General features: G+C 39.4%; 1 protein-coding gene and 1 long non-coding RNA gene across 4 annotated transcripts in view; one reads left to right on the forward strand and one right to left on the reverse strand.

Moving 5' to 3' along the window:
* Nucleotides 1–3,905: 3,905 nt before the first annotated feature.
* Nucleotides 3,906–23,440, reverse strand: part of LOC116642505 — a 76,003-nt gene continuing 56,468 nt past the window's right edge. For all 3 annotated transcript variants that reach the window (XR_004301343.1, XR_004301344.1, XR_004301342.1), the window contains 2 exons: nt 5,084–5,191; nt 3,906–4,024 (listed from right to left, as the gene is read on the reverse strand). This is a non-coding gene — a long non-coding RNA (uncharacterized LOC116642505). The remainder of the gene's footprint in view (nt 4,025–5,083; nt 5,192–23,440) is intronic.
* LOC116642504 (transcription factor BTF3-like) lies at nt 13,465–13,877 on the forward strand. Its single transcript, XM_032420961.1, has one exon. It carries the CDS (start codon nt 13,505–13,507, stop codon nt 13,871–13,873), a length of 369 nt encoding a protein of 122 aa, XP_032276852.1. The 5' UTR covers nt 13,465–13,504; the 3' UTR covers nt 13,874–13,877.

Raw genomic sequence — 23,440 nt, forward strand, 5'->3', positions numbered from 1 at the left:
TTTTTTTTTTTTTTTTTTTTTTTTTAATTTTTTTTATTGTTATGTTAATCCCCATACATTACATCATTAGTTTTAGATATAGTGTTCCATGATTCATTGTTTGTGCATAACACCCAGTGCTCCATGCAGAACGTGCCCTCCTCAATACCCATCACCAGGCTAACCCATCCTCCCAACCCCCTCCCCTCTAGAACCCTCAGTTTGTTTTTCAGAGTCCATCGTCTCTCATGGTTCTTCTCCCCCTCCGATTTCCCCCCCTTCATTCTTCCCCTCCTGCTACATTCTTCTTCTTCTTTTTTTCTTTCTTAACATATATTGCATTATTTCAACAACTGCAGGTTCTATAGCAATATTTGATGTGTCATTCTTGGTATCAATTACTTGTACTTTTACCCTTTTCCTTGGATTAATCTTGCCAAAGAACCAGCTTATTGCCTTCTTGTTGTTTCTATTATATATTTTCTATTTATTTAATATACCCTTGTCTTACTTGCTTTGGATTTATTTTGCTGTTCTTTTTTCTGACTACTTGAGAAGGATGGCTAGCCCCTTCCTTGTTGGGCTTTGTTTTTTACTCCCAATAAATGCATTTTAGGCCGTTTACTTTTGTGCGTTACTGCTTTAACTGCATTGCACAAGGTTTAGTGGGTACTATTTTGTTATCACTTGGTTCAAAATGTTTTTTTATTTTATTATAATTTCTTCTTTGACTCAGAGGCTACTTATAAATACATTTTTAAATCTCCAAATATATGAGGATTTTATGTTTATCTCTTGGTTACTGATTTTTCAGCATAACTGTATTGAGGTCATAGCACTAACTATAATTTCAGTCTTCCAGTGCCAAGTATATAGTCAATTTTGTGTGATGCTCTATGTGTTCTTAAAAAGAAAGTGTCCTACACAGTTTTGAGACCAGTGTTCTAAATATGTCCAATAAGTTAAGTTTTTGCCAATCGCATTTTAGAAATTTCAGTATTTCACCAATTTTGTCTGTTTGTTCTAGGTATTATAGAGAGACTGTGTTTAAAAAAATTCTCACTGTGGTTGTGAATTGGTCTATTTTTTTCTATAGTTGTGTTCATTTTAGACATGTTATATATGTGTACAAATAGAAATCCTCATATCTTGCCAGCGAATTGAACTTTTAATCATTTGGAAGTGACTACCTTTTATTTAGTAATCTGTTCATTTTTAATACGGCTGTACCAGCTTTCTTTTAGCTAATGCTTGCATGATAGATCTTTTTCCTTCTGTTACTTTCAGCTTTTCGATATCCTCGTGTTTTAGGTATGTTTCTATGTTTCTTATATGCTGCCTATATTTGTGTACGCTGTTATTTGTAATTCATTCTGAGAATCCTTTTCTTTTGACTGGAATATTTAGTCTATTTATGTTTAATGCAGTTATTGGACTTTAAATTATGCAATTGTTAATTTTATCAACTTTATCATTTTTCTTCTGCCCCCACCCCCCAAATAACTTTAAAATGTGCTTTAGTTTAGATTGGTTTGTGGCACATTCTCTGAGTTTCTGCTTGTCTGAAAATAACTTCACCTTCTTTCTGTAGGATATTTTCAAGGGACAGACGTTCTGAGTAGGTAACTATGTTCTTGCACAATACTAAAGTTATTTTACTTTTTCCAGCTTCCATGGTTGCTGTTTAGACACCAGCTGTTAGTCCAGTTGTTGCTCCTCTGAAGAGAATCTGTTTTTCTTTCGCTGGCTGTTGTTTAGCTTTGGCTTTCTGCAATTTCACTATTCTAGATTTGGGTTTCTTTTTACTTATCCTACTTGGCATTCATTAGACTTCTTATTGTGAATTGATGTCTTTCTTCAGTTCTGGACAAGTCTAAGTCATTATCCCTAAATCGCCTCTGCCATGTTTCTGTCTTCTCTCTTCCAATTAAAAATATGTTAAAAACACTTTCTCACATGTCCTTTGTCTCTCACTTTCTATTCTACATTTTCCTTTTTTTTTTTTTTTTGGCACTTCATGGATAATTTCTTCTTACCTATCTTCTCTTCAGCTGTTTAATTTGCTTCTAAACCTGTTCACTAAGTTTAAAATTTTTATTGTTTTATTTTTTAATTTTAGAATTTCTTTTCCTGTTTTACCAAAATTTATGGTTTCTGTTCCCCCGAGTTGTATGTCCATCCTTTATCTCCTTGAATATACCAAGCATTGTTTTATAATCTATGTCTGATAATTCTAATATCTGGGGTTCCTGAGTCTGTTTCTGTTTTCTGTTTTTTTGACTGGCTCTTGCTTGTGCTATTTTTTCTACCACTATTTCTTCCCATGTATTTGAAAAATTATTTGTAGAAACAATTTTGGGCATCAAGTGGACTAATAGGATAATGTATATCAGTTATACTTAAATAAAAATATAGATAAATAAAACAAAATAAAATGATTGTTGAGATTCAGGAAGCCTCCCTCCAAACAATTCAGCAACATGATCCACTAATTTGCTGATTGTCGATTAATGTAGACCAACTGCTGTATTACTGGCAACATAAAGACTGTGTCTATTACTCATTAACAGTCTTTCAAGATGCCATGTTCTTGGCTTGCTTAATGCCAGTCAGAAATAAATTTCCAGATATAACATTTTAATCCATGATATTCTTTTGCTCTCAGCCAGGAGGATGTAACAGGGAAAGAAAATAGAGCTGAGGGTAAAATACATGTGTATAAAGGCACAGATGTGATACAATAAGGTATATCCCAGTTCTTTTTCCCACTAATCCTATTTCAAGACAGCCATTTAAACACTTGCTGAGCATAAGAATCAAGAACGAACCATCTACCATCTAGGTTGCAGCAATGAATAAAGCATGCCAAATCCTAAGGACTCTAAAGGTAAAGTTACCTTCATCAGGCTGGGAACTTTCACAACAACGAAAAATGGGAAAATGAAGGCAGTTTTTACTTATTTTTTTTAAAGATTTTATTTATTTATTTAAGAGAGAGAGAGAGAACACAAGCAGGGAGAGTGGCAGAGGAAGAGGGAGAAGAAGGTTCCCTGCTGAACGGGCAGCCCGGACGCAGGGCTCAATCCTGGGTCCCTGAGATCATGACCTGAGCCAAAGGCAGATGCTTAACTGACTAAGCCACCCAGGCGCCCCTGAAGGCAGTTCTTAAAGCCATATCAAAAAGGATGAGGGTGCAGAAGCAAAAGTAGCAGGAAGAGAGATTTCTGAGGGAATAGGACATGCTGAGTTGGCCAACAGCTGAAGATGTAACCTGGGTGTCCCAACACAGAAGGCATTGACAGTGGCTTTTCAGCTCTGTGGCTCTGCAAGACAGAGAACCACATGTCAGGTAACTCAGATGGATCCAGGGAGAACATGAAGAGGGAAATAAAGTGAAGAAAGGCAAAGGAGACCAACAGATCTGGAAAAGGAGAAACAAGCCAAAAAAGGTTCTCACCCACATATCCACATAGTAAAGCACTTGAAGCGTTATTAGTATATCACATGCTTTTATTGTGTGGCCATTTTAATACACTTTATTATATAATTAATATAACAGCACAAATAAGTTTACATTGCCGCAGGAACTTTGGTTTGGATGTTTCTTGTTTTGAGAGTGTAGCTTCTCTCTAAATGATGCCCTAAGGATATTTGTGTATCTCATTTTTCTTTTTTTTAATTATTATTATGTTATGTTAATCACCATACATTACATCATTAGTTTTTGATGTAGTGTTCCATGATTCATTGTTTGTGTATAACACCCAGTGCTCCATGCAGAACGTGCCCTCTTTAATACCCATCACCAGGCTAACCCATCCCCCCACCCCCCTCCCCTCTAGAACCCTCAGTTTGTTTTTCAGAGTCCATCGTCTCTCATGGTTCATCTCCCCCTCCGATTCCCCCCCTTCATTCTTCCCCTCCTGCTATCTTCTTCTTCTTTTTCTAAGAAAGTGATATGACTTCTTTGCCTGGGCTTTTGTATCACTTTAGAGTTTGTTCCGGAGTGTAGAGGAACTGCCAAGTGGAATCACCACCACACAACCTGGGAAGGAAAGGATGTCTTTGAGAATAGAATTCACCATGTAACTATCTTTGCCCAAAGAAATCCTCTTAAATGTGTATTGTGCAAGAACTTTTCTGGGCTCTGCTTCAAACTAAATTGGCTTAGATTTTCATGGGGTGCACTGACAAGTGTTTAAGGCTAGACAATAAATCAGAACCTTGGATCACTGGAGGAGCTATCCAGCACAAGGAAAATAGCCCCTCCTTCCCCACCCCAGAGTGAGCGTTTTTCCAAACACATGGTGCTCACTGTTAAAAGAGGTCACTTATTGAAACTGGAAGTCGGTAATATGAAAACTGACCCATTCCCTTTGGCATTAACTTTTCCACATCTCAACCTGTATAACATTATAAAACACAACCGTACCACAACCAGATGTAATGTTTCTTCCTGTTTGAATTAGTCTACCTTTGTTCTTTGCTTCCATAGCACAGAAAACCTTTAGGTTCACTAAGACCTTGTACCTTGTGTACCCCAAACATTTTCAGGCTCTGCCAGAAAGTGGATACAAATGAGATCATTTTAGTATTTATGAAATAAGTGTCCTCCAAAGCTGCTGGTATATGCTAATCAACTTCCTCTCTGCCATTTTCCCTCCCACCCATCCCCACACATTCTTTGAGTTCCCAGGTTTCTCATATGCTCCCTGAACAAGTTGGCACCTCTGATCCCTATGTGGGATGGTTTTCCTTCTTCTCCCCGCTCCCATCCCTCTTGTCCTCTTCCCATAAAGCCATTTAAGAACTTTTCATTTTTTTACCAATGTTAATGGTGCCTATTGTGACCAGCAACATCCAGGTCAAGGGCACGAGTTCCTGCAGGTCCTGAAGCCAACAATCCAAATATTCCAGGGTTGGTTTGCTCATCAGGTATTTCCTGAGAGCCCACTGTTTTCCAGACCCTGTGGCACTAGTTCCAGGCACTATGGCACCCTCCACATATCTGGGCCATACACTGCCACTCAGGCCCCTAAGTGACACTGCATGGGCCAAGAATTTTGAAAAGGTCTTTACAAAAGTTCCTTTAATTTTAACTTACCACTCATTGAGCAGAGATTCAAAACCAGTCCAGTAGCAAAGGCAGAAGAGAAAAGCATTCTACTCAACTGGTCTTATCCCTTTCTTCTCTATCAGGAGCTCTTCTAAGCTGAGTAATAAGGAAAAACAAACATTTTTCTTACTCTTTCCCTAGAAATTGCAAGTCAATGTGCATTCACTCATGCTGTCAGAGAAGTCATAAACCCACCAGTTTCATGAATAGCTGAGCTCTCAAGCCTCTTGTTTTAGCTATGACATTCTGCTATGATATTCTGTTAACATACTTAAATATATTTCTTAGGTTCCCCACTAAATTATCAATAGCTTAAGAACTTGTCGACTTTATACTCTTTCCCCACACATTACCTAAAATAGTGTCTTACATATCATTATTTAATTGCATTGATAATGACCTTTCATGTATAGTTCTAGTAAATCCCAAGGGATAGGACAGTCACATTCACAAAGTCACATTCAAAGAAAACACAAGTCAGTCTGCATAACTCACAAAAAATTTATATCTTCACTATTGGTAAAATGTTAGAATTTTGTATCATGCATTCACTGCCCAGAAATTTCCCAGGAGTCTTATCTTCCTTCTCATCACAGTTACATGACCACAACAATTATAAAAACCGAACAAACAAAACCTCTTCTACTCTCTTTATGTATTTCTTTTCCCATCTATCCCTTGGGTGCCACACTCCCAACTTGTGATACTCTGCAACTATTTCTCCAGTCTTTCACTGTGGATATATAGTTGAAGTATAATTCAAATTCAAATTTCTCACTTTTGTCACTTTTTAAATGAGAATCATCAACCTGGTGCGGGAGGGGGAGGATAGTGCAAGAGCTGACTTGGAAATAAGTCTATGCTAATGATATAGTAGTAATTTTTCCATGTTAAACATATAGCTTCCTTGTTTTTACCTGTTTATTATTTTTAAAACTTAAAAGCAAAGTTGGTACTGAAAAATCTATTTTTAGATGTTGTTAGCAATTTTGTCTAAAGAAGAAAAGTTCTGACACAAAATATGAGTAGCCCGAAAATATTTTTCTGCAGTATTCTGACAAGTTATTTTTGTGGTATTTTTGCCTTATTAAGCTCTTGTGAATTCAAGCAGCATTGAATTATCAGAGGGAAACTAAGAACAAATTTCAAACACTACATTCAGCTAGTGTTTAGAAAACCAAAATGAAATGAGGAGCATTCCATCTGGATACCTTTTTGCATACCCCTTCACATCATCCATTCATTTGCTATGATCATCTATTACTGTGTAAAATACCACTGCAAAATTTATTGGTTTAAAATAGCAACCATTTTATTACCTCTCATGATTTTGTGGGTTGACTGGGCTCTGCTTGGCAGTTCTTTTGCTCCAGGTGATTTAGGTTGTGGCTACTGTCATCTGGGGCCTCAACTGGTCTGCAGTGTCCAAGCCGGCTCACACGCACGTCTGATGCCTCAACTGGCCTGCCTCAAAGACTGATGTTTTCCATCTATCTTTTCTCTGAGTTGGGATTCTCAGGTAGCTGGGCCTCTCTCTCTCTCTACTTCATCTCAGGGTCTCTCATGCTCTCCATGTGGCTTCTGCAGCAGAACTTCCATGAAGACTCAGAGCTCCCAAAAGCACAAAAGTAGAAACTTCCAGGCCTTCTTCAGACTTAGGCATGGAACTTCCACATTCTATTGATTAAAGCAGTCAATAAACAGGGCCAGCCCAGACTTTACATGGAAGGGAGTGAAAACTAGAAGACGTGATTCATCAGGAACCATCTTTGGAGCCTAGCTACTTCCAACACGCACAACAATTTGCTGGAAATTTTAATGTCTCTTTTAACAGCTAGTATTTTCTTCTGTCTCTATCGCCAGTTTAACCTGATCTTTCTTCCAGTTGAAAATTTCCCCAAAGTATCCAGCAGTATTGCTTTGGAGTTATTGCACACATTTTTTTTCCTGAAATAATTAAAACTTTGTATACTTTTTTATAGAAACACTAATATTCAATATCTTAGATGATTTAGAGGTCTGAAATTAAAGCTTACTAACTAATAATCACTAAGAGTGATGGCCCTGATGAAATAGGATTCTACACTTTTTCTGTGTCAAGGGAAGTGGGTTTTTCCCCCCAGTTTTATTGAGAAATCATTGACATACATCACTGTATAAATTTAAGGGGTACAGTATGATGGTTTGATTTATGTATATTATGAAATGATTACCACAATCAATTCAGCTAACATCCATCTTCTCATATAGATACAATTGTAAAAAAGAAAGAAAGAAGAAAAGAGGAAAGGAAAAACATCTTGTTACAAGAATTCATAGGATTGATTCTGTTAACAACTTTCCTATGTAATCACACGGCAGGGTTAGCTATATCACCACACTGTACATGACATCCCAATACTCTTTTATCTTACAAGTGGAAGTTTGTACTTTTTGACCACCTTCCTCCAGTTCTGCACTCCCCACTTCACAAACTACACACTTAAACCTAAAGCGTAAAGCGGTTTCCCAAAGAATATTTCATAACATTTTGGTGCTGTGGGTTATCAATGTTATTGTGTGGGCAAGGAGTTTGGAGGAAATGCTTTGGTTCAATAAAGTCAAGGAGATTTTTTTTTTTTAAGCCAAAATTTGTTAGACCCTTAATGTGCAAAGTGGGATTGAATGTGTTTTGTTTCCTTAACGTATTTGAACATGGAACTTTTTGACTTAAAACCACCCCAGGGACTAAAGTTCCACCAAACACTCTCTGGGAAAATGATTTTTAAAGAATCATGTACTCTGAAGATCATATATATGACTACCCAGTGCATTTATGTTCCATGATTTGGAAAAATATTTATGAGTGTAAAATAGATCCCTGAAGCATGGTTGTTACAATAATTATGATCATAGTCAGTGACATTTATTGAGCATTTACTATGTACTGGATATTGTGCTAAGTACTTTGTATCTATTTGCTAATGCTCTGAGTGGTTCGCACGTATTATCCCATTTAATCCTACTAATAACTACACGAAATAAATATTATCATGATCTCCATTTTACAGATGAGGAAACTGAGTCAGGGAGGTACACAGTTCGGAGGTACAACTCTGACTTGAACCTGTTTGTATGCCTCCATAGTCTGGGCACTTCACTCCTGTTCTAGCCTGTCTTCTCTTTTGCATATCAAGTCAAGTTTTCAGTTTCGAACGTTAATGGTTCATTTTAGTCTGAGATTCCACAACTCTAGAGAAAACTAATACTTATCAAGCACCTACAACATACCAGTCTTTGTGCTTTTATATATATTTATTAGGTGATTTATCCTTACAATAACCATAGGAGAAAAGTATTGAATATTTTGTGAGAAATGAGAAAAAAACCCTCTTTTGCTTTGCTAGTAAATGTCTTGCGAACGTAGGATAAGCATCTCATAAACCACTTCAGATGATTTCTCAGGAACCCACTCAATTCTGAAGTACAAACTATCATCCTTCATCTTCCTCTAAAGAGTTGCTTCCCTGAAACACCCAGAGCATTCAAACCGATTTTAGCTTGAATAAACCCTTCCTCCAACCTATTGAATTATCTACTTGAGTCCTAGGGAAAATTATATAGAATAACATGTTTGGAATCCACACTTGTTAAATTCTATATCCAAGTGATAATGTATCTCTTTCTTCAATAAATGTAAATATAAATTATATATAGATGTGGAAATTAATAGTACAGCTTGAAACTCTACTTTTTCACACAGTGTCATTTCAATATAGCAAAATGGCAAAAATACCCATAGAAACATACTTTTGAAGTCATTTCAAGATGGCAGCCTGAGCACAGATTTACAACCCAGGCCTCTGAGAGTCCGCTGAAATAGAAATACAGACACACTAAAAAGGATAAAGCGTAACAGCAAAGTACTTTAGATGGGGATGTGGAGAACGGTGGTCATTAGTGAATGAGAAATCTAAACAAATGTCTGGCTGACACGAAGCAGATGGAAGCCTCTAAGAATATGAGACAGCACAGAGTTCCCTACATAAGCAGTGGCAGTGAGGTGAGGCAGGAGCTCTTCCACCAGCAGCAAAGTTGGGATAAGCTCAAGCTTGGAGATGGTAGAGATGAGGCAAATAGGGAGCTGATAACATGTTCTTTGGGTCTGTGGAAGCTAAGATCTATAGAGGAAAAACTGTCTTACCTACCCCTCAATCTCCACCTCTACTCCCAGAGAGGGCAATCATCCCAGAAATAGAACCTAGAGATTTAAAAAAATGGACTGTGAAGGAAGGTCACCTCGGTTCAAAGTCTGCTTCTGCCCCTGAGTGACTGGGTGACTTGAGGCAGGTTATTTAAGCTCTCTGTGCCTCCATTTCCTTGTGTATGAACCAGGGACAGTTAGAGTACCTAACTTAAAGGAGTGTTGTAAGTAGTAAAGGAATTTCTGTGTGTGATGTTCTTAAGACAGTGCTGGCGTGTGATCAATTAGCCATCATCTTTATCATCATCATCATCATCACCTCAGAACAAATCTCTTGAATAAACCAGGAAAACATCTGTGGCTTAGGGTTTGGGAATTGGAATCCTAAAGTAAAGCCTTCCTTAATCTGGAATTTGGTGGACTAGGACTGGCTGCTGGCTCCTTAGCCACTTATCCCAAAATAGTGCTGTCAGTGCATCCCTCCACCCCAGCTTCACAGGGCTTTGAGTCCGACTTCCCACTAAAGGAGAGGGAAAGTATAGCAGGAAACAGACCTACTAATATAATAAAGAATAAAGCAAACCTACTCCAACAACCCAGTCCTTTGTTTTAAATATAAGTAGAAAAACCAAGGATCACTAGGCAGAATATACCAGCATCTTTATTTTTATTTATTTATTCATTCATTCATCCATTCATTTTTTAAATTCATTTGTTTGTCCATTTATTTATTTATAGGAGTCAAAATAATTTATTTTATTTTTATTTTTTCCAGCTCTATTGACATATAACTGACATATGACATCATGTAAGTTTAAGATGTACAACATGGTGACTTGGTATACATATATATTATGAAATCATTATCACAATTAGGTTAGTTAACACATTCATCACCTCACGTAGGTACAAATAGCAGAAATTTATCCCAGAGGAATTAGAGATAATTCAGGGAGCAGAAGAGAAGTTAAAAACAACAATAACATACTCCCATTAGAGTTCTCAGAGAGACTTGAGACAATTTTGCACCTACTATATATATGCACTATATATGCACATATATATATAGTGCATATATATAGTATGTGTGTGTATATATATATATATATATATATATGCCATTAAAAAAAGAAACCAGAGCAACAATAAAAAAAGAGCTCTTTGGTATTAAAAACATAATTTCTAAAAAAAACAAAAACAAAAACAAAACAAAACAGGGGCGCCTGAGTGGCTCAGATGGTAAAGCATCTGCCTTCGGCTCAGGTCATGATCCCAGGGTCCTGGGATCAAGCCCCGCATTCGGCTCCCTGCTCAGCGGGGAGCCTGCTTCTCCTCTTCCTCTGCCTGTCACTCTGCCTACTTGTGCTCTCTCTCTCTCTATCAAATACATAAATAAAATCTTTAAAAAATAAATAAACAAAAACAAAAAACATAATTTCTGAAAATTAAAATAATTTCAAAAGAAAAGTGCTAAGGTAAAATCAAGATTTCCCAGGATTTAAAGCATCATGACAACAAGATGGAAGACTAAAAGAGAAACAAACAAAAGCCTTAGAGCGCTAATTCATGAGGGTTCCACATAAAACTAATGGATTCTAGAAAAAAAGAAGTCAAAATGGATGGTACATGTGTTACCAAGGATTATTATATTGGACAATGTGTTCCATGGCTGAGGAAGGACTTAATGATTCAGATTGAAACGATACGTGAATGCCAAACAGGGGGAATGAAGTCCACACTGCTCCCATCATTAGGGAATTTCAGGAGACTAAGGCCTAAGAGAAGATCCTAAAATAAAAACCCATTGAGAATAATTATGTTAACAACAAAGTAGTAATGAGGTCACATCGGAATCAGCAACACTGGATGCTAAAAGACAATGTCCCCAGGTACCATCCATTCACTTTCTCTGTAATAGGTAGGGATGCTGATTGTATGGCCTTTGTTTCCCAGCCTCACCAGCCCAGACACAAAAATAAGATCATAATGGTAATGATACAATTATAATTTTTTCTAGTTTGGCCCTCTTAAGTAAGGACCCTAGCTAGCCTTCAAATCCCTCTTAACTATGTTAGGATTTTTTCAGTGTGACCTGCCAATCAGTCCTGTTGGCTCCAAGAGGCAGCCATGCATTCCACCTGTCCTGCACATGCCCCTTTGGGGAGGTGTCCCATTCCTGACAACACCAGTGTCTGCCCAGGGTCTGCCATTGATCATTGTCTAAGCGAGGCGGGCTATCATGGCACTTGGCTGCACAGGCCATATCAACCGTCTTCCTGGACTTGAATCCCAGGCCCATCACATACTAAAAGTGTAACCTTGACCTCTCTAGGCCTCCAATTTAACATCTGTAAATTGGGAATAATAATAGTATTTATCCCACAGTGCTTTGAATGATGCAGTGAGACAATCCCATTTTAGAACTTAGCACAGTGCCTAACACATAGTGAGCATTTGATAAAGTCTTAGTATATAGCAAAAACAAAAGCGATCTCACACGTGATGCCACTGATGCCTGCCAGTGTACATACCCCAAATGCCGGCTGCCTGCACATGGCACCATCTCCTGGCTGAACAGAAGCTGCTGTTGCCTTGGGTAACATTTCACTCAGGGGAGCAGTCAACATAATTCCCTTGATTTATGACTTCACTCACTTTCTACTTTAAGCACCCATTCTGAGGGGCAGTAGAAATTCAGTGAATTCAGAGCCCCTCTCTTACCACCCAGGTGGCATGTACGTTTCCAGGGGATTACAGCTCCTCTGTGTTGTCTGGGGAGGGAGGAGGCAGCTCCTAGTCCTTGGTTCCTCCCCTGTGATGTACTTTGGCTCCTCGGGGTCCTCCTGGACATCAGTGAAGTTAGCTGCTTTGTGTCCCCTGAGTCTGATCCTAAAGGCCTTTCAGACAGAGCTCTCTGACGGCTACTTGCATGCCACGCTAGAGCCTCAGAGAATCTTCTGGGACTCTCTCTGGCCCTTCACCATCACTGGCCTCATAGTGAGTTCAGGGGAAATCATTCTATGGATGACCTGGCCACCCAGGCAGATCTCTTCACTCAAGTTCTGAGAAGGGGCACAGAGGCACTCGACTTGGCTCCAGATTCCCTGGACTTGTCTGGATCGTTCTGTCCACTTTCTCCTCCTTTGAGGACTCTGGGAGTTAAGAGGAGAAAGATGCAGTCCCCTTCGAGTAACAAACAGCATCTGCTTCCACTGCTTCCTTCTGGTTATTCTTATCCTATGCTGGGAGGAATGTCATCTCACTGTGGGGAAGGAGGAGACAGGAAAAGCCGAGGTCATACATTATGCACTCTTTGCCCAGAGGCCCTCAAGGGCCTGTTGCTTTCGGCTCTTCAGCATGACCTCCCTGATGACAAAGCAGAGAAGGGCAAGGAAATGCAAAGATACAAAAAGATATTTAGGAAAGCCAGATTGTCATCTGCCACAATCTTGATAACTCATAGAATAGTCCCAGGGAACATATATCGAGAACCTGCCAGATGCCAGTCTTTCTCTAAGCACTTTGTGTGTATTAACTCATTTAATCCTCATAACAACCTATGAGGCAAGTAGGATTTTATCCCCATTTTCCAGATGAAGACATGGAGGATTGGGCAAGTTAAATAATTTTCCCAAGGTCGGTGAGGATGCCCATAAAAAAAGTGGAATTCCAACCCCAAATATGGTGGCTTCAGGGCCACAGCCTCCACCACTTCCATCTACTTCTCCCGGACCGTGACCCAGCCAGCCCCTGCGTTTTTCTCTGTCTCTTACTGCAGCATGGGGCCTGCAGCCCTGCCTCTGGGCCAGAGGTCGGCGGGGGTAGCAGGTGGAGCGGCACCGCCCCCCATGCACGCCCACTGGCCGTGAAGCCACCGTGCCTCCTGCACCTCTCTCTCTCGGGATGGAGTTACTACCTGAATCCCTCTTAAAAGTCAAGCCACTGTTCCCCTGTGGGCCACCCCAGTCCTCTAGACTTCTTCATCAGGCCAGGTCATGATGTCTATTTAGAAAAGCAAAACAGGTGCACCTAATCTCAGCTGGTCCACCCGAGACCCCCTGAGCGCCAACCATATTCCCCCGCGCGGTCCCATTTCTGCTCCAACAAGATGAAAGAAACTGTCATGAACCAGGAGAAACTCGCCAAACTGCAAGCACAAGTGCGCATTGGTGGGAAAGGAACTGCTTGCCGAAAGAAGAAGGTGGTTCGTAGAACGGCTACAGCAAATGATAAAAAAACTTCAGTTCTCCTTAAAGAAGTTAGGGGTAAACAATATCTCTGGTATTGAAGAAGTGAATATGTTCACAGACCAAGGAACAGTGCTCTACTTTAACAACCCCGAAGTTCAGGCATCACTAGCAGCGAACACTTTCACCATTCCAGGCCACGCTGAGACAAAGCGGCGGACAGAAATGCTACCCAGTATCTTAAACCAACTTGGAGCAGACAGTCTGACTAGTTTAAGACTGGCTGAAGCTCTGCCCAACCAATCTGTGGATGGAAAAGCACCACTTGCTACCGGAGAGGATGATGATGATGAAGTTCCAGATCTTGTGGAGAATTTTGATGAAGCTTCCAAGAATGAAGCAAACTGAATTGAGTCAATTTCTGAAGAAGATAAAACTTGAAGAAGTTACTGGGAGCTGCTATTTTATATGATGACTGCTTTTTAAAATTTTGTTCATGGATCTGATAAAATCTAGATCTCTAATATTTTTTCCTTTTTTAAAAATTTTTTATTGTTATGTTAATCACCATGTATTACATCATTAGTTTTTGATGTAGTGTTCCATGATTCATTGACTGTGCATAACACCCAGTGCTCCATGCAGAACGTGCCCTCTTTAATACCCATCACCAGGCTAACCCATCCTCCCACCCCCCTCCCCTCTAGAACCCTCAGTTTGGTTTTCAGAGTCCATCGTCTCTCATGGTTCCTCTCCCCTTCCAATATCCCCCCCTTCATTCTTCCCCTCCTGCTATCTTCTTCTTCTTCTTTTTTTTTTCTTAACATAAATTGCATTGTTTCAGAGGTGCAGATCTGTGATTCAACAGTCTTGCACAATTCACAGCACTCACCATAGCACATACCCTCCCCAATGACTATCACCCAGCCACCCCATCCCTCCCACCACCCCCCACTCCAGCAACCCTGTTTGTTTCCTGAGATTAAGAATTCCTCCTATCAATGAGGTCATATGATACATGTCTTTCTCTGATTGACTTATTTCGCTCAGCATAACACCCTCCAGTTCCATCCACGTCATTGCAAATGGCAAGATCTCATTCCTTTTGATGGCTGCATAATATTCCATTGTATATATATATATACCACTTCTTCTTTATCCATTCATCTGTCGATGGACATCTTGGCTCTTTCCACAGTTTGGCTATTGTGGACATTGCTGCTATAAACATCGGGGTGCACATACGCCTTCGGATCCCTACATTTGTGTCTTTGGGGTAAATACCCAATAGTGCAATTGCTGGATCATATGGTAGCTCTATTTTCAACTTTTTGAGGAACCTCCATTATGTTTTCCAGAGTGGCTGCACCAGCTTGCATTCCCACCAACAATGTAGGAGGGTTCCCCTTTCTCCGCATCCCCGCCAACATCTGTCGTTTCCTGACTTGTTAATTTTAGCCATTCTGACTGGTGTGAGGTGGTATCTCATTGAGGTTTTGATTTGGATTTCCCTGATGCCGAGCGATGTTGAGCACTTTTTCATGTGTCTATTGGCCATTTGGATGTCTTATTTGGAAAAATGTCTGTTCATGTCTTCTGCCCATTTCTTGATTGGATTCTTTGTTCTTTGGGTGTTGAGTTTGATAAGTTCTTTATAGATTTTGGATACTAGCCCTTTAACTGATATGTCATTTGCAAATATCTTCTCCCATTCTGTTGGTTGTCTTTTGGTTTTGTTGACTGTTTCTTTTGCTGTGCAAAAGCTTTTTATCTTGATGAAATCCCAATAGTTCATTTTTACCCTTGCTTCCCTTGCCTTTGGTGATGTTTCTAGGAAGAAGTTGCTGTGGCTGAGGTCGAAGAGGTTGCTGCCTATGTTCTCCTCAAGGATTTTGATGGACTCCTGTCTCACATTTAGGTCTTTCAACCATTTGGAGTCTGTTTTTGTGTGTGGTGTAAGGAAATGGTCCAGTTTCATTCTTCTGCATGTGGCTGTCCAATTTTCCCAACACCATTTGTTGAAGAGACTGTCTTTTTTCCATTGGACATTCTTTCCTGCTTTGTCAAAGATGAGTTGACCATAGAGTTGAGGGTCCATTTCTGGGCTCTCTATTCTGTTCCATTGATCTATGTGTCTGTTTTTGTGCCAGTACCATACTGTCTTGATGATGACAGCTTTGTAATAGAGCTGGAAGTCCGGAATGGTGATGTCGCCAGCTTTGCTTTTCTTTTTCAACATTCCTCTGGCTATTCGGGGTCTTTTCTGGTTCCATACAAATTTTAGGATTATTTGTTCCATTTCTTTGAAAAAAGTGGATGGTATTTTGATGGGGATTGCATTGAATGTGTAGATTGCTTTAGGTAGCATTGACATCTTCACCATATTTGTTCTTCCAGTCCATGAGCATGGAACGTTTTTCCATTTCTTTGTGTCTTCCTCAATTTCTTTCATGAGTATTCTACAGTTTTCTGAGTACAGATTCTTTGCCTCTTTGGTTAGATTTATTCCTAGGTATCTTATGGTTTTGGGTGCAATTGTAAATGGGATTGACTCCTTAATTCCTCTTTCTTCTCTCTTGTTGTTGGTGTATAGGAATGCCACTGATTTCTGTGCATTGATTTTATATCCTGCCAATTTACTGAATTCCTGTATGAGTTCTAGCAGTTTTGGGGTGGAGTCTTTTGGGTTTTCCACATAAAGTATCATATCATCTGCAAACAGTGAGAGTTTGACTTCTTCTTTGCCGATTCGGATGCCTTTTATTTCTTTTTGTTGTCTGATTGCTGTGGCTAGGACTTCTAGTACTATGTTGAATAGCAGGGGTGATAGTGGACATCCCTGCCGTGTTCCTGACCTTAGGGGGAAGGCTCTCAGTTTTTCCCCATTGAGAATGATATTTGCTGTGGGTTTTTCATAGATGGCTTTTATGATATTGAGGTATGTACCCTCTATCCCTATACTCTGAAGAGTTTTGATCAAGAAAGGATGCTGTACTTTGTCAAATGCTTTCTCTGCATCTATTGAGAGGATCATATGATTCTTGTTCTTTCTTTTGTTAATGTATTGTATCACGTTGATTGATTTGTGGATGTTGAACCAAACTTGCAGCCCAGGGATAAATCCCACTGGGTCATGGTGAATAATCCTTTTAATGTACTGTTGGATCCTATTGGCTAGTATTTTGGTGAGAATTTTTGCATCCATGTTCATCAAGGATATTGGTCTGTAATTCTCCTTTTTGATGGGGTCTTTGTCTGGTTTGGGGATCAAGGTAATGCTGGCCTCATAAAACGAGTTTGGAAGTTTTCCTTCCATTTCTATTTTTTGGAACAGTTTCAGAAGAATAGGTATTAATTCTTCTTTAAATGTTTGGTAGAATTCCCCTGGGAAGTCATCTGGCCCTGGGCTTTTGTTTTTTGGGAGATTTCTGATGACTGCTTCAGTTTCCTTAGTGGTTATAGGTCTGTTCAGGTTTTCTGTTTCTTCCTGGTCCAGTTTTGGTAGTTGATACATCTCTAGGAATGCATCCATTTCTTCCAGATTATCTAATTTGCTGGCATAGAGTTGCTCATAATATGTTCTTATAATTGTTTGTATTTCTTTGGTGTTGGTTGTGATCTCTCCTCTCTCATTCATGATTTTGTTGATTTGGGTCATTTTTCTTTTCTTTTTGATAAGTCTGGCCAGGGGTTTATCAGTCTTATTAATTCTTGCAAAGAACCAGCTCCTAGTTTCGTGGATCTGTTCTACTGTTCTTTTGGTTTCTATTTCATTGATTTCTGCTCTGATCTTTATTATTTCTCTTCTCCTGCTGGGTTTAGGCTTTATTTGCTGTTTTTTCTCTAGCTCCTTTAGGTATAGGGTTAGGTTGTGTATTGAGACCTTTCTTGTTTCTTGAGAAAGGCTTGTATTGCTATATACTTTCCTCTTAGGACTGCCTTTGCTGCATCCCAAAGATTTTGAACAGTTGTTTCATTTTCATTGGTTTCCATGAATTTTTTTAATTCTTCTTTAATTTCCTGGTTGACCCACTCATTCTTTAGTAGAATGCTCTTTAGCCTCCATGTATTTGAGTTCTTTCTGACTTTCCTCTTGTGATTGAGTTCTAGTTTCAAAGCATTGTGGTCTGAAAATATTTAGGGAATGATCCCAATCTTTTGGTACCGGTTGAGACCTGATTTGTGACCTAGAATGTGATTCTGGAGAATGTTCCATGGGCAGTAGAGAAGAATGTGTATTCTATTGCTTTGGGATGGAATGTTCTGAATATGTCTGTGAAGTCCATTTGGTCCAGTGTGTCATTTAAAATCTTTATTTCCTTGTTGATCTTTTGCTTAGATGATTTGTCCATTTCAATGAGAGGAGTGTTAAAGTCCCCCACTATTATTGTATTGTTGTCAATGTGTTTCTTTGCTTTTGTTATTAATTGGCTTATATAATTGGCTGCTCCCATGTTAGGGGCATAGATATTTACAATTGTTAGATCTTCTTGTTGGATAGACCCTTTAAGTAGGATATAGTGTCCTTCCTCATCTCTTATTACAGTCTTTGGTTTAAAATCTAATTTGTCTGATATAAGGATTGCCACCCCAGCTTTCTTTTGGTGTGCATTATCATGGTAAATGGTTTTCCACCCCCTCACTTTCAATCTGGGGGTGTCTTTGGGTCTAAAATGAGTCTCTTGCAGACAGCACATCGATGGGTCTTGTTTTTTTATCCAATCTGATACCCTGTGTCTTTTGATTGGGGCATTTAGCCCATTTACATTCAGGGTAACTATTGAAAGATATGAATTTAGTGCCATTGTATTGCCTGTAAGGTGACTGTTACTGTGTATTGTCTGTGTTCCTTTCTGGTCTATGTTGCTTTTAGGCTCTCTCTTTGCTTAGAGGACCCCTTTTAATATTTCTTGTAGGTCTGGTTTCGTGTTTGCAAATTCCTTTAGTTTTTGTTTGTCCTGGAAGCTTTTTATCTCTCCTTCTATTTTCAATGACAGCCTAGCTGGATATAGTATTCTTGCCTGCATATTTTTCTCATTTAGTGCTCTGAATATATCATGCCAGTCCTTTCTGGCCTGCCAGGTCTCTGTGGATAGGTCTGTTGCCAATCTAATGTTTCTACCATTGTAGGTTACAGATCTCTTCTCCTGAGCTGCTTTCAGGATTTTCTTTTTGTCTCTGAGACTTGTAAGTTTTACTATTAGATGTTGGGGTGTTGACCTATTTTTATTGATTTTGAGAGTGGTTCTCTGTGCCTCCTGGATTTTGATGCCTGTTTTCTTCCCCAAATTAGGGAAGTTCTCTGCTATAATTTGCTCCAATATACCTTCTGCCCCTCTCTCTCTTTCTTCTTCTTCTGGGATCCCAATTATTCAAATGTTGTTTCATCTTATGGTATCACTTATCTCTCGAATTCTGCCCTCGTGATCCAGTAGTTGTTTATCTCTCTTTTTCTCAGCTTCTTTATTTTCAATCATTTGGTCTTCTATATCACTGATTCTCTCTTCTGCCTCATTTATCCTAGCAGTTAGCACCCCCATTTTTTATTGCACCTCATTAATAGCCTTTTTGATTTCAACTTGGTTAGATTTTAGTTCTTTTATTTCTCCAGAAAGGGTTTCTCTAATAACTTCCATGCTTTTTTCAAGGCCAGCTAGTATCTTTAAAATCATGATTTTGAACTCTAGGTCCGACATCATACTAATGTCCGTATTGAGTAGGTCCCTGGCATTCAGTACTACTTCTTGTTCTTTTTGTTGAGGTGATTTTTTCCATCTTGTCATTTTGTCCAGAGGAGAATAGATGAATGAGAGAACAAAATGCTAACAGGGTAACAACGTCCCCAGAAAATATACTCTAAACAAATCAGAAAAGACCTGAAACCGGGGGAAAAGAAAGGGAAAGAAAGAAAAAAGAAAAAGAAAAAAAAGAAAAAGAAAAAGATAACAACAAACAAAAACAGAACAAAACAAAAAAAACAGAATATGATCAAATATGATCAGGCTGGTGAATAGATCAGTGCCACACACTAGATTTGGGGTGTATTTTGATCTGTTAGAAGAAAGTGCCTCCCAAAATTTTAAAGAAAGAAAAACTTATATATGTACAAAAATAAGGGTTGATACAATGAAGGAATGGAATATGACTGTAAAGATGAAAATTATAAAAAATTTTATAAAAGGAATTGATAAGATAAGAAGTTGTTTGAAAAAAGAAAGAAGAGGATTTAAAAAAGAAAAAAAGGAAAAAAAAAGGGAGAGAATGTGATCAGGCAGGAGACTAGAACAAAGCCATACACTAGAGATTTAGGATATATTTTGATCTGTTAGAAGAAACTGTATAGCAAAATTTTAAAGAGAGAACAACATATATATATGACAAAAATAAGGGTAACTACTATGAAGGGATAGAATATGACTCTATAAATGAAAAATAAAAATGTTTTTTAAAAAAGGGATTGATAAGATGGTTGAAAAAGGGAAAAAGAAAAATTAAAAAAAAAAAGACAGTTAAAAAAATTAACTTTGAAAGACTAAAGTAAAAAAGCCATGGATTCTATGTGCAGTATTCCCCTAGCTCTGGAGTTCTGCCATTCTCATTGATCGGTAAACTTGGTCTTGGCTGGCTGTTCTTGCTGATCTTCTGGGGGAGGGGAGGGGCCTGTTGCCATGGTTCCCAAATGTCTTTGCTGGAGGCGGAACTGCCCCGCCCTTGCCCGGTCTGGGCTAAGTAATCTGCTTGGGTTTGCTCTCGGGAGCTCTTGTTGCCTGCAAGCTTTCCGTTTGGCTTTGGAGGACAAGAGTGAAAATGGCGGCCTCCCAATCTCCGCCCCAGAGGAGCCGAGAACTCGGGGCCCCGCTCCTCAGTGCACCCACAGAGAAAAGCTGTCAGTCACTCCCGTCTTCCTGGTCTTCGGCCGCACTCCGTGCTCACCCGGCCTGTGACCGAGCGTTTCTATCTCTGGCACCTGACTCCGTGTGGAGTCTCCAAACCCAGCAGATCCCTGTGGTGCGCTCCCATGCTGCTCCTCCCGGGGCAGAAAGGGGAGTCTCCCCGGATCTGCCACTTGTTGGGTCCCTGCTGGAGGAGCAGTGGCCCGATTGTGCCGCGGATCATGGTTTATGATAACCCCGAGCTGAGAGCCCGCGCCTGGGCTCCGTCTCTGCGGCCGGCTTCCCTGCTCCGATACCTGGGAGCTCTGCCGCACTCAGGCACCCCCGGTCTTCCTGTGACCCCGAGGGTCCTGAGACCACACTGTCCCACGAGGGTTCCACCCCCCACTTAGCCACTGGAGCGACGTCCCTCAGCGGAGCTGACTTCTAAAGTTCCGATTTTGTGCTGCGCGGCTCTATCACTTGCCGGTAGCGGCCAAGGGAGACCCCCTCCCCCACCGTCTATCCACCTGAACATCGCCTCAGATTCACTTCTCCGCACATCCTACCTTCCAGAAAGTGGTCGCTTTTCTGTTCAGAGAGTTGTTGCTATTCTTTCCTTCGATCTCCTGTGGAGTTCATAGGTGTTCAGAATGGTTTGATCCCTATCTTGCTGAATTCCTGAGAGGAGACGAAATCCAGGTCTCCTACTCCTCCGCCATCTTGCTCCTAGATCTCTAATATTTTTAAGCCCAAGCCCCTTGGATACTGTAGCTCTTTTCAGTTTTTGCTTATACACAATTCATTCTTTGCAGCTAATTAAGCTGAAGAAGCCTGGGAATAAAGTTTGAAACAAGGTTAATAAAGTTCTTTGCCTAGGGGAAAAAAAAAAAAAGAAAAGCAAAACAGGGCCTAAGGGAAAATACAAGCTCAGCTTAAACCACCACTTCACTATTACAGCTGTGAGACTTCGATAAAGTTCTTCATTGTCTCTGAGCCTTAATGATTTCATGTCTAAAATGGAGATAATATGTACATGGTAGGGTCATTAAATATGTGAAGTGTTTAACACAATGCCTAGCACGTAGAAGGCACAAAGTAGATATTTATGTGGCTGCTTCTGTAATCTGAGTTTGCAATGAGCATGTAGATGTGTTCTTTTTTTTTTTAAGTTTTTATTTAAATTCAGTTAGTTTACATACAGTGCAATACTAGTTTCAGGGGTACAATATAGTGATTCAACACTTCCATACAACACCTGGTGCTCATCACAAGTGCCCTCCTTAATTTCCATCCCCTATTAACCCATCTCCCACCCCCTTCCCTGAGGGGATAACCATCAGTTTGTTTTCTGTAATTAAGAATCTGTTTCTTGGTTGCCTCTCTTTTTTCCCCTTGCTTTGTTTCTTAAATTTTACATATGAGTGAAATCATATGGTATTTGTCTTTCTCTGACTTTTTTCACTTTGCATTATACTCCCTCAATCCATCCATGTTGTTGCAAATGGCAAGATTGCATTCTTTTTTATGGCTGAGTAATATTCCATTATATATATGGAGAGTTAATATACCAATCTTCTTTATCCATTCTAGCCTGTGAGGGCATAAACCTACTTCAGTTGCTCTGTGTGAAACGCTCTGCTTGAGGTCCTTTATCCTAGGGTCGAAACCATCACCTGATTATCTGTATCACAATCAGTGTACTGAAAGATTCACTCTTAGCAAAGGTTTTTTCCTCAGCAAATGACTGCTCTGTATCTCTTGGATTATAACCAGGGTTAAGTCAATTAATTTTTTTCCTGAAGGAACTAAGCACATAATCTTAAATCAAAGTGCTCAATACTAATGTTAATAGCTACCATTTGTAAATTACTCACTAGGTGCCAAGTACTATGCTAAAATTGATTTAATCTTTACAGTCTTGTGAGAAAGGGATTCTTGTACCCATTTTATAGAACAGATCATTGAGGTTTGGAGAGGTTAAGTAACTTGTCCAAGGTCACAGAGCTAGCACATGGCAGAGCTGGACTCTAAACAGTGTTGTCTCCATCTGAATCCAAAGCCCATGCTCTCCACCACTATTTTAAAATAATAATAGGATTAACAATGGAACATAATGAGAAACTGAGCTTCTATACTCTTTTTGCTTTCCAACAAATTGTATATTAATTTAAGTCACATGTTCCATTAAGCCTTGTAATATAGAGGCAATGGCAATAAAATAGAATTTGTCTTTGTAGAACTGTTAATAAGACCAAGGAAAAGAAAGCCCCATGAGAATTTCCTATTATCTAAATATGTGCAAAATCTTTTGGAGGACATTGAAGGCCAATTGTTAAAATCTTGTGAGTTGGTTTTATTTAAATCTTCCATGAGTATATTCACGGGGCCTCTCCAGTGTAGTCAAAAGGGACTGTCCCTGGGTACATCTAAGTTAAAAAGTTCAATTTTCTAATTTGAATATTAGGTGCCGATTTATTTCTCCATTGGTGTTTGCTGTAATTCACTTAGCCAATTCCCTTGGGACTGTAGTTAGCAAACTTCCTGGAGGTGGGGCGTCCTTTGGAAATTAAAAAATAACAAACAAACCAGAGTCAACAGATAAGTGACACATCACTGTTCAGAAGCTTTTATGGGTTTGACAGAGAACAGAATCCAACACCCACATCCTTTCATAGACCTGATTAACAAGAAAACTTCTCCAAGTAGATAGAGCATGAAAATTGGTGCCCCTTGGAATCAGTTGTCTGAGTTTAATATTTTCATTGCTTTTCCACTGTTATTATTATTATTATTGCCATCTTAACTTATGCATTATAGCCACAGCATATGCCTCTGGGTACAAGAGGAAGGAAAGATTCAATTTTAGTGTCTGTCTTATTTGTGCTTTACTTGAAGCAATTTGGTTTGCCACATGGAGTGAATAAAGCTGTCATGTTATTTTTTTTTTTCAAAAAGAACACAATAACTATAATGGACTATGCATTCATTACTAAGTAGATTAATTTTTTCTTCTGTTGAATGGCATAAAAAAGGGGGATAATTTCGAATTGCATTGTGTCTGGTGAATCATGATGCACATTTCAAACCTAGGCACACACCA

Source organism: Phoca vitulina, unplaced genomic scaffold (assembly GCF_004348235.1).
Source record: "Phoca vitulina isolate PV1807 unplaced genomic scaffold, GSC_HSeal_1.0 scaffold23, whole genome shotgun sequence".
In the NCBI taxonomy this organism is placed as follows: domain Eukaryota; kingdom Metazoa; phylum Chordata; class Mammalia; order Carnivora; family Phocidae; genus Phoca; species Phoca vitulina.

Bases quoted from the DNA above. Each gene is read 5' to 3' on its own strand.
- LOC116642504 (XM_032420961.1), top strand. From the start codon at position 13,505: ATGATAAAAAAACTTCAGTTCTCCTTAAAGAAGTTAGGGGTAAACAAT.